General features: G+C 42.6%; 1 protein-coding gene across 2 annotated transcripts; it reads left to right on the top strand.

Annotated features, from left to right (window-relative positions):
- The first annotated feature begins 255 nt into the window (after positions 1 to 255).
- On the top strand, positions 256 to 10,693 carry akap8l (A kinase (PRKA) anchor protein 8-like). Of its 2 annotated transcripts, none has more exons than XM_069666112.1 (13): positions 256 to 366; positions 1,179 to 1,217; positions 1,617 to 1,857; positions 4,007 to 4,610; positions 5,137 to 5,248; positions 5,335 to 5,384; positions 6,474 to 6,498; positions 6,616 to 6,721; positions 6,945 to 7,086; positions 7,759 to 7,864; positions 7,954 to 8,084; positions 8,209 to 8,304; positions 9,585 to 10,693. In XM_069666112.1, exons 1-13 carry the CDS (start codon positions 342 to 344, stop codon positions 10,050 to 10,052), a joined length of 2,145 nt encoding a protein of 714 aa, XP_069522213.1. In that variant the 5' UTR covers positions 256 to 341; the 3' UTR covers positions 10,053 to 10,693. The 2 variants fall into 2 exon arrangements, with proteins under 2 accessions (XP_069522213.1, XP_069522212.1); XM_069666111.1 differs by having other exon boundaries at positions 5,134 to 5,248.
- The last annotated feature ends 799 nt before the right edge of the window (positions 10,694 to 11,492 follow it).

The raw sequence follows: 11,492 nt of genomic DNA, 5'->3' as shown, positions 1-11,492 counted from the left end.
GTTCGAAATAAATTCAGTCCAATCCAATATTGCTCCAGTTATTAGGTCGAGCGCCAATTATATTATATTCAGACATTATATCCATTTGCCTGCAATTAACTTCGTGTCAGACTGCTTACATCCTGGACAGAGTCATTTGAGAATCAACTAAATTTACGTGGTGCGTACGTTCTTTACGTATGACGTACGCAGCTCTCGATGGTCACGTGATTTTGGCGTGACTAACCGAGTAGATTCATCTCGCCGCTTGTAACAGGGCGATACTCTGCTTCAAGGCGTAACCGCGGCTGGAGCTATTGCTGCTTCTCTCGATCGGATTGTCTGAATAGCACACGGAAACCATGGACAGCAGAGGCTACGGTTCTGGTAAACCTAGACTATATATTATGCATTGCACTGACGTTATATAGCCTAACTTGTGGTGTGAAACATTTACCGTCAGTAGTTAGCCGCATGCTAACATAGCCGCAGTGTTTAAGCTAGCTCCACCTTTTAGCTTGCAGGAACAACAGGCGGCTGCAGCTTGAACAAAGAAGTGGTAGCTGACTGTTATTAAATGTTTTCCTATTTGTTGTGGTAAAATTCATATTAAAAAACATAGAGCGCATAGAACATTTGTTAGCGTCATATCAGGCCTGTTTGCAACATTTAGGGAAAAATAGCATGCTAGGTTTCTTGCTTATCCGTCATACTCTTGATTTGCTAATATGCTAACATACAGGGCTGTGTGGCCCATTGTTGGTTTTTTTTCGGGCGTGTTAAATGATTTGCCTAAGTCAGCTTCCCAATTTTATTAAAATGGAGTCAGTGTGGGAATAGCACGACTTTTAAAGGCTAGTTAATAAAATGGCCGCCCCAACTAAGCTGCTTCAGAAACTTATTTTGTTCTGTGAAACTGCTGTTTGATTCTAGTTTGCAATATGCTCAGCCATTAAAATGGGAATTAGCAGATACATTATCTAATAAGTATAAAGGAAACCAAGCCCCGGCCTGCTGTTTAAGAGCGTACATCTCCTGACACATATTTAAGTTTGTTTGTTTTTTAACTACAGTTCATTTTCTTGATAATTTACCTCTTAATTTAAGATGAGTCATGGCAAATATATTGACTGTGTAAGCCTGAACGTTAGCTTCTCTGACCCATTCAGCTTATAGCAACGTATTCTCTTCTTTTGTAGGTTACTCAAGCTGGGGAGGTGGAGGGTCCGCCAGCAGAGGTGAGGAAATTAATTAATATACCTTTGTACTGAAAAGTGAAACCCAAACTCGAGGTTCTATTAAAAGGCTGCACCAAACACCAAGTTTTAATTATTAAACCAGAACTGTTAATTAAACAAAATCAGATATAAATGATAATTTTGAATGACTACTGCTTTTGATAATGCAAAGTGTTTTCAGCACATTTCAGAGACTTAATAAATAAAATAATTTGTTTCCTTTTACAACTTGCATAAAAAACATCATTTTTAATTACACAAAGGTTGTCCATGTTTGCTTTTGTAGAGTGAAATGATTTCATTCTGTTTCATTAAGTGATTGGTTATCATCAGGATCAGGTTTTATTTCCCATCAGCCAGGTGGTTGTTTTAACATCTTCTAAATCCTCACTATATTAGGTTCTGATGGCTTTGACCTGTATTCGGGAGGTTATAAGGACTCCATGTCTGGGCTCGGGGGCTATGGAGGAGGAGGAGGAGGCGGCGGCGGCGGCCACAGCCACATGAAGAGAGGTCTCTCGGGAGCGTCGCTGCTCTCATCCACAGGCACACATGCAGATGCAGTCATTGCAAAGATCAATCAGCGCCTGGACATGCTCACTCAGTTGGAGGGGGGGTTGAAAGGGACTCGGGGTGACAGGTAATAAACATTTTCCCTTTTTTTGCTTCAGCACTCTAATAACATACCGCACATCTATGCCAGTCAGAGACTTACACTTCCCACTTCTTTTATATTAAAACATTACATAACCAAGCAAGTGTTTAAATGTGGCATGTGCTTAGAACACCTTTTCTGAATTAGGGCTGGGGGATATGACAAAAAATATGACGACGATTTTTTTAATAAACAACAATATTTCTATTTATCATGATGCGTTGTTTGATAATGCGGCCACTTTGAGGATTATCCTGTTAAGGACAGTAGACAGAACAAACAGTCAGTTTAAGTTTTGAATATAGCCTAATTTATCATCATGCGCTGAAGTTGTTCACAACACATCATTAATACTGTATTCTTTGCTTTTAAAGTAAAGTAATTAAAACTAATGTCTCATGTCAAATATCAGTGTTTCTCTGATGCTCTTTAGCGAACACAAGGCGTCTGGGAGTTGCGTGGTGACTTGCTGCTAACAATGTAAGCCTAGTTTTAGTTTAGGACTCAAGTGTTCGTTGTTCAGGGTTTTTATCTCTACTGAGACCAAATTATCCTCACCAACAGACTTGGTGATTAATACCGGTAAAAACACTCAAGAAAGCAGTTTTACATTAGAAATCAGGGTTTCTTCCATGCTCTTTGGCGTGGCTTCAAGGGCTGCTAGCTGAGCCACGGCCACCTTATTTCTCTGTTAACTTCCAAACGTCAGTTAACTTAAATCATTGATTCGGTGAAAGATGTAGTTAAAAACAACAGATCTAAAAAGCGATAATGATGGGACTTAGAACAGCTAGTAATTCGCCAGCTAGATATAATGTAAGGTTCTGGCTCGCACGCTAAAAATTGCGGATTGACTGGCTGTTGTATCGTATATCTTAACTCTGTGATAGGCTGTTGGGTCTTTACATATTGCCCTCATCGTTATCAAATTTTTTCTCGATCGCTCTATTGATCATTTTATCGCCCAGCCCTACTCTGAATGTTGCCTTTATAAATGTTGCATGTGTTAAAAAACACGGTGAAAGTCTTGACCGACATTTTGCCGAGATATAAAATGATGCATCGGCCTTCTAATGTTATTGGTAATCTGAAAATGAAAAAGGTCTAGGCAGGTCCGAGTTTGTGCTAGACAATGCCAATGGTAGGAAACTTGGTGGTTACTGTTTTAGAAGGATGATGTAGGCTAACTGAGGCTGTTTATCCAGCCAAGGCTTTTCCTTACACGTTAAACTTAGCCTTGGTAAAGTGTGTTTTCCTCAACTCCTGTTCTGGATTAAACGGATGTGTGTTGCTCTCGGGCTATATTTGAATGTGTCGGCATCAGAGGAGTCTTTGATTGTTCCCCATTCGCTGTGTCATGGTTTGTCTGTTTGCTGGAAAGAAAATGTTGTTTCGATTCTTCCAAACCAAAAGAATTAATGAGAATGCATGGCCCCTTGTTGAAGGTGCAATTACAGGCCAATGTTTGTTTCAGATGGATGTCAGTGCACACGAGGCCAGTCCGCTTTTACGTAGCACTCTTTGAACGTTTCCTTTGTGTTGACTTTATTTTTCTCACACATTTTGTTTCTCTCATCACCCATGTGACCTAACCCTGTGTTCTGGCTTTAGGTTACGCAAGAGAGATGTGTTTTCAGGTGTTAGCTTAATGTTATCTGTAAAACACTATTCGCAGAAGAAGGGCCCAATTTATGTTTTACCCCCCTTTCTTGAGTATTTACCATAATCCGGTCACTTCCCAGGATGCTTCACTTCTTGCACCTGTCTCAAGACATCCCTGGTTCTGAAGGACCATGTTCATGTCTATTCGAAAGAAACTGTATTCCCCCAAATCTGCAGGATATTGTTTGACCTTGACAGAGAATGTGGTTGGATAAGTTTCTGTTAATTTAAAGATATGTTGAAAACCATAAATATCAGATTAAAACCACAAGCAGAGTGTTAACTTGTTTTTGGATCATCCATTTCTGATCTATTGTGGTCTCTGAAATAAAGCTGGGAGTGACAAAAAAAAATGGAGAAGCAAGACCGTGGAGGAGAAGGAAAAGCAGGTGGAGAAATCCAAACCTGACTGCCCTCCCTGCCTCCCCTGCTCTCTGCTCTTCTCTATCAACCCTCTCCCTCCCTCCCGCAGGTATGACCAGTACGAGTCATTCGACTCGCGCACCTCTGCCCCCAGCTCCTTCCGAGATCTCTACAGATCTGGCGGCGGTAGCTATGGTTATGGCGATGGCCGTGGGGACAACATGCTGTTGGGACAGCGAGGAAGCTCGGGCTTTGGAGGGGGAATTGGGCTAGGGGGAGGAGGAGGCTTTGACAGCCCCTCTTCCTCCTATGGAGTCGCTAAAATGCGACAGAATATGAGGGAGTCCTTCAGCAGTGTCCAGGGAGGAGGTTCTGGAGGTGGAGGATGGGCTGGAGCGGGCCGACGTTCCCCCAGAAGGGGTGGAAGTGCCGGGGGTCGAGGAGCTGGAGGAGGGTTTGGAAACCGCAGGTCTGACCCCACTCCATTAGGCGGAGGTGGGCGGGGAAGTGGTAGTGGTGGCCAGTCCCACCGCGGCCACTCTCCAGGAGGTGGTAGAGGAAAGCTCCCTTCCCTCCTGTCCAACCGTATGTACCCTGAGAGTGGGGGCTTCCACCAGGGCTCCATTCAAGGCCCTCACGACTTTCCTGGGAGGCATTTTGGAGGGGGCCCACGGGCCGGCCGCCAGCGAGGCCGCAAGAGACCCCTCAACAAAGTAAGTACCTCCAGCCAAATAAGACCTCTTCAGACACTGGGCAAACGTTACGCCCTTTCTGAATCCCTCCTTTCTGTATCATCAACCAACTGGCAACTCAGCATAAAGTGCTAGAACCTGCTATGTGCCATGTTCAGCGTTTTGTCACAAATATTCCCCTACACATTTGACACATCACTTGCCCCTCTTAAGTCTGCCCAGCCCCTATTTAACATGGTCAGAATGCCTCATGGAACTTCCCCTTTTTGTACTGTAAAGTGAGAATTCTATCGGCCCAATTCTTTGTCTTGTTTACCTGTGGGGGTGCTGAATGATTTTACTTTAAGGATTTTATTTTGGTTCTTTTCTTCCTTTTCTTTTTTTGCCCCTTTCCTGGGTTACTCTTAAGATAAGGATACGAGTATTGTTAAGGAAATGCCCAGAGAAGGAACACTTATCAAGTCTATTCAGGCGCTGCTGCTCTGTTCTGGTTGCTTTGCCCATTTGTTTCTTTTTGAGAGCAAATCGATTTTGTTGACTGTAGCAGGTGAAACCGCAGCGCGACGTCCAGAAGAAGAGAAAGCAGACACTCACTGCCGCCGATGAACCTGAGTCAAAGATGAATAAGACAGAGAGTGCAGGGTCAGAAGCTACCCAAGGTAATTTATTTGTGATGTAATTTAAGGATAAACAGGACATTTCTAGGTCCAACATGGCCGGATGTTGATGTATTGTGTTTCCACAGAACAAGCAGAGAAAAATGGTGATGCCAGTGAACCCAAGACTGCAGCTGTGGTGAGAAGAACTCTGATTCATTGTCTGCATGTGGTGGCCTATTAAGCTTTAAGTATTCTGTTATTGGAGATCGTAGGACTTTTGATGTTTTATCTAAAACTGCGAATGAACCACTTTAATTTGAATAAAACACAGTATCCTTTAGGAGATAATTAACCATTTTTATGAAAAAGGAAATGCTAATTAGGAGGAGATATTTTTCTCCAATAGCCATGGTGTCATTCCATGCAAGACTCACTACTTTTATTGTAGTTCAGTTAGAGACCAGCTCCAGTCATGTTTAAGACATATAAAATGCTCTGCCTTAAAAAATAAATTGAGTACGATGTTTTTTTCCTGCAAAATACGTTTAATTATCTTGTAAAAATCCTCCCGAGGCATCTCCTCCTTCTCCCTCATTAAAAATTCCTGAATCTGCATAGGCCCCGCCCACTATGCAAACTTCCAACCGCCCCCTCCATCTCTCTGATTTTTGAATCCCGAAGTCACAAACGAGGGCTCACAGATTCTCCTTTTGTAAAATTACCCAAAACAAAACACGTCTCTGCCATCGTTTAGTGGCAGCTTGTTGAAACTTACCTACCTTGAAATGTAGTAATTGGTAACGTTAATGTTAGTAGTCAGTAGTGAGTTTGCAAAAATTACGATGACGGTTACAGCTGGCTCGCGCATCGCCAAAGTGGTTGCCATAGGTTACACATAATGATATGCATAGCGTCACCCCGTCCATTAACGAGATTGGCTCCTTAGGTTTGTGACGTCTCAAACCTGCCAATCTGAAAACGTGTTGTTCAGCCTGTCCTTGGTACACTGCAGTTTAAAAGCAGACAGGCCCAGCCATGGAGATGACTGCTGATGTTGTCCCTGATATGTCTTGTAGCACATGAAGAACACCACATGGAGATGTTCACAAGATTAAACACTTGATTTTCACTGGAGGGGGGCTTTATTAAAGTCGAGCTGAAACGGCATTTCTTTAATATCAACAATATGTTCTAATGGAAGGACTTAAGTTTGAGCCTATTGGTTTAAAAAAACAAAACAAAGTTTTTCTAAATACAATGACTAATGCGATGCTGTTCTTCACAGGAACCTGCTGCTGAGGGAGATAAAGGTGAGCTCAACCACACTACCATATCTTCTTTCATGACATGCTTTGTCAGTACTCGTCTTGAACCGTTAACCCCGTCATGGACATCTCGACGTTTCTAACTTGTGTTCTTGTGCTTAGCTTCATCCAAACAGGAAGAAAAGAAAAGTCCACAGAGCAAGCTGACCTCAACCCCAGGTCAGGACAAGCACCCAAAAATGAGGAAGAGGAGGGGCTTCCTGGAAAGGTGAGAGGACATACTAAATACTTTCTAACCCCTGGGTCAACATTGACCCCTTCATCTCTCCTCTTTGCAGTCTTTCTTTATGCCAAGATTATTTTATTGTCTTTGTTTTGACCCATGTCACTCAACCAGTCAGCCATGGTTTAGTAGGAACTTAACAGGACTGTTTCATCCACTTCTCATCACATTGTGCTTTTTTTCTGATGGACCTCTTTTTATTTTTCAGGGTGATGTTTGCATGTTCAGTGTGCAAGTTCCGTTCGTTCTACAAGGAGGAAATGGAAACTCATCTTGAGAGTCGATTCCACAAGGACAGCTTCAAGTTCCTCTCCAGCCAACTGTCCAAGCCCACTACAGACTTCCTACAGGTGAATGAGACCTTTAAACCATCACACTAAAGCTGCTTTCCCACTGGTCAAAAAACCCGCTAACACCCGGCTTTTTTTGCTGAGTGGGAAAGACTACAATCAGACCCGGGTCAATGACTCTGCAGTAGACCCGGGTAATTATCGCCTCGGCTCCGATCGGCATTGATGGGAACACAAAACCCAGGTCGACACGCTAATCTCCGCCACCTTTCCGGCGCGATGCTACGCTCCGTCAGTAACTTGTGCAACTCCACGCCATCTCGGCTACAAATTCCGCCTGTCTCCGTCTGAGCAGCGCTCGAACATCGTACAACATCGCAGAGTTTGATACACAGACTGAATGAGTAACAGATACAATAAAGACCTCACCACCGCAACACCCGTCTCTGTTTCTGCTGTGATGCAGCAGAAAAAGAGACTGACCATAGGATACTTCACTGGCAATGGGAAAAGAGACAATCGGCATCTATAAGCGGGTCTTCCTTGGTCTGAAAAACCTGCGTCAACGCGCTGATTTCAGTGGGAAAGGGGTATAAACGACTCTCAGTATGATGTATAACCAAAAGAATCAAAGATGACATTCATATACACGCAGCAGGGTTACTAGCATCACTGTTGAAAAATCTATTATTACAGGACGTGTAAACTAATCAAACACTTGTGCTTTTACAGGAGTATTTGCTGAATAAGTTTAAGAAGACGGAGCAGAGGGTAGGCCAGCTGGAAAACCACAGTGCTGCCATCTGCCAGGTGTACAAAGAGCAGGACCTCACAAGAGGTAAGCAGCATCTGCAGCAGACGTGTGCGCAGGAAGTGGCATGTAGAGAGTTTAAGCGCTTATTCCAAATATTTCTCTCATTTGTTTAGATCTGGGTATGGAACACTTCATGAGGAAAGTGGAGGCTGCCCACTGTGCAGCATGTGACCTATTTATTCCCATGCAGCCCCACCTGATACAGAAACACATCAAGTCTCCTGACCATAACTACAACAAGAAGGTATGTACAGACCGCCACAAAGAGCTAGCTGGTACAGCTGCACCATGGCCGATGTTACTATAATGATCATTTGGATGTTTTGCACTCTGTCCTGTGTGTGACTGTGGGAACTGTGTGATTCCAGGGCATGATGGAGCAGTCCAAGAGGGCCAGTCTGTCAGTTGCTCGCAGCATCCTCAACCACAAACTCATTGGAAAGAAGCTGGAGAGCTACCTCAAGGTATGTGTAGCGTCGTGAACCTGAACACCTGAGTTGAATAGGTGCTTTAAAGAGCAACTTGCAGGTTGGAGACACCAGTGAATCAATGTGTAGGACAATGATTTAGTGATTATATTTTCAACAAAATATATGAATTAATACAGTACAGTGGCTTCTGGAGTCTGCATCAAACCAGACAGACAGATATTGAGCTGTAGAGCGACGAGAACCAGTGGAGAACTGGGCAGGCGTCGTGATGAGTGAGCGGTGTTGGCTAGCGATATCTTAACGTTGTGCTCACAATGTAAATTAATCGCATACCAATGGCTATAACAAATCAAGAGAAGTAGCAAGTGGGAGCATTAATGCTTACCATTAGTTACTGATGAGCGAGTGTCAGCTTGTATCAGTTGTGTTTCGTGTTGCCTTCTATAACTGTAAATCCATACTACGCTTTATGGTGCCACAGCGGAGTGTGTGAGAGAGTGACGTCAGTTTCCTGATACTTTGTTTGAGCGGTGCTTGTGTGTCCCGTCTCTTCACCTGCACAAAACGCACCCAGGCACAAAGCTCACTCCGTTCATCTTCCTGTCAGGAGAACGGTGGGCTCGATGTCCAGTCAAGCTAATTTGTGAAACCAGCACAAACGCAAATATTAAGAACTGGTGAAATGCAATGTTAGACTACCAAAATAATATCTGACTCAGACTCACTACCACCTACTTCTGCACGTTGAGCTAACGCAGAGTCGGACACTGCGAGTCCCTCTTGTTACGTAATATGACGCCATGTTGAAAAAGAGCCTTTTTTTAGCAGCTATACTGAAAACGGACACTTTTTCCTCCAAGTTTGTGCCCTCATGTCTTGTAAATAATATAAAATCCAGGACCTTTTCCACAGTCATTTTCAGACAAGAGTAATTAATTTAATTAATGTAGTAAAAAATTGTAACCTGGAAGTTGCTCTTTTATCTACTCTGATGTTTTCCACAACTTACGACGTTACAGTTTCATTTAGCTGACGCGTTTGTCCCAAGCGACGACTTTCAACTTCAACACAGGGGTTTTTAAAACTACAAAAAGGGCCAGCAGCATCTTTTGATTGTGTGTTTTAGTGTGTAATGGCGAACTTTCTGAAACGGTGACGCTTTGCGTGGATCCATACTTTTGTTGTCTTTGTCTATTGATTCTTCAGCAGCAAATATAATGCATTTCTAACACATTACACAAACTTCTGGCACAGAAATGTAGAGTTCAAGTGTCACATATGCAGAGGCTAACAAATCTTTCTATTATTGTCAGGGTGAAAACCCATTCACTGGTAACCAAGATGACCAGGACCCAGAGGACTCCATGGTGATGGACGTGTCTGAGATGGAGTTAACAAGTGAGACAGCAGACGGCCAGACAGACAGCGCAGCAGCTACAGAGGAGCCGGCGGCTGAGGGAGAGACCAGCCAAGAGGCGGTCGAGGATGAAGCAACAGAAGCGGCAGAAGCAGCAGAAGCAGCTGTGGAGGAGGAAAAGATGGAGGAGGAGCCTGTCATGGAGGGAGAGGAGGAGCAGGGCAGCCAGGAGAACCAGGAGAACCAGGAAGAGGAGGAAGGTTTTGAAGTTGGAGAGGAAGAGGAGGAGGGATTTGTGGTTCACGATGAGATTGGCGAAGAGGGAGTGTTGGGAGAAGAGGGGGATGAGGTGGTGGAGGACGAGGAGGAGGAAGGAGTGGAGGCAGCAGAGGCTGAAGAAGAGCAAGAGGGGAATGATGAATGACTCTTGCAGCCCGGACCAGTCGATGACCACCATCCAGTACCATTGAACCCTGTTTCATTGCCTGACGCATATTAAAAAACAAACCTACCTTCTCCTTCCCCATTTCACTCTCTATTGACTCTGAGCTTATCTTATTGTATTTTTCTGTTGAAGGAATAGTTCTTCACTCTGGGGAATTCTCTTATTCTCTATCTTGAGTTATGACAACACTATTTAACTGTCTTATGTAGTCCTACCAGCTCCCTTTCAGGGTGTTGATAGACAAGTGTATTTCCCAAAATTTTTCTTCTTAAGATATTTTCTTGTGCCTTTTTGTTTAAAGTTTTCTTGGTTTAGATTCTTTTGTTTCGGGTTGCTTAAGAAATCATGATTATTGTAAAGTTGAGAGATATTGTGTTGTTGTTGTTTTTTTTATCAGAGTTAACATCTTGCCATAGCATTCTGTCCAGTGTTGATGATGGCGCATGAATGATTTTCCAACCTTTTGGTAAAATCTGGTACCAGGTGTGGGCTTTTTAATCTCCAGCTGAGACGACAAGATGATTGATGGCACAGTGACTATAGAAGAAGTACGGACTATTCATATCAAACATGTAACCATCTTGTCTCACTCTGAGTAGGAAATAAACTTGTTGAATATGTGACTGTTTCACTGTTTTCTATTGATTTTAAATTGTATTATTTTTTTAATGCATCAAAGTTCAAAATTATACAATGGGCTGCAAAACAACACCAAAATAACACAAAGAAAAACATTAAAAGGGATGCCATCAGTGTCAAAAATAAGTTCTGAGATTGTTTTGAAGAAATGCAACCTAAAAATTCAACCACCTCAAAGGTGGAGTCTAAAAGGGAATATTGTTGACTACCTTATAGCTTGCAGCTGTTAATTGTCTACTTAAAACGGCTTCCTTGGTTTTAGCAACATGCTTGACCACAAGATGGCGTCAAACAAATGCCAAAATTATTTGAAGATTGAGGTGTAATATTTCTGCACGGCTCTAACTCAACCTGTGCCTAATCTTTTACAGCCCTTACTGTTCGGGCCTTTACCTTAATGCCTGATTGTCAGAATCAGCTTTTTTGGCCAGGCATGTACACACACAAGGCATTTGACTCCGGTTTAACTTTGCTCTCTATGTACACTTAAACACTAAATATTAAAAATTAAAGTAATATGTACAAGCCTACATTCAACATGAAATGTTAAACTAGTATCTACAAGCCTGCGAAAGATTGCAAATATGAGAAGTCCAATGATGCTAAAATATATAATATGATTTAGTTTTTTGTGACAGATATTTATGATTATGTACAATTAGGGTTTATTCATCAGTTCAAAAAAGCATAGATCCTTCAGTTGTATAACTATCTTAGCTTACATTATATACATAAAATAAATGAACTACAAAACAATTAGTTACAGGTAGCATAAAGAAT

Source organism: Semicossyphus pulcher, unplaced genomic scaffold (genome assembly GCF_022749685.1).
Source record: "Semicossyphus pulcher isolate SPU_LCO1_2020_fin unplaced genomic scaffold, fSemPul1.0.p SCAF_17, whole genome shotgun sequence".
NCBI lineage: Eukaryota > Metazoa > Chordata > Actinopteri > Labriformes > Labridae > Semicossyphus > Semicossyphus pulcher.
This window is presented reverse-complemented; position numbering and strand designations above follow the sequence as displayed.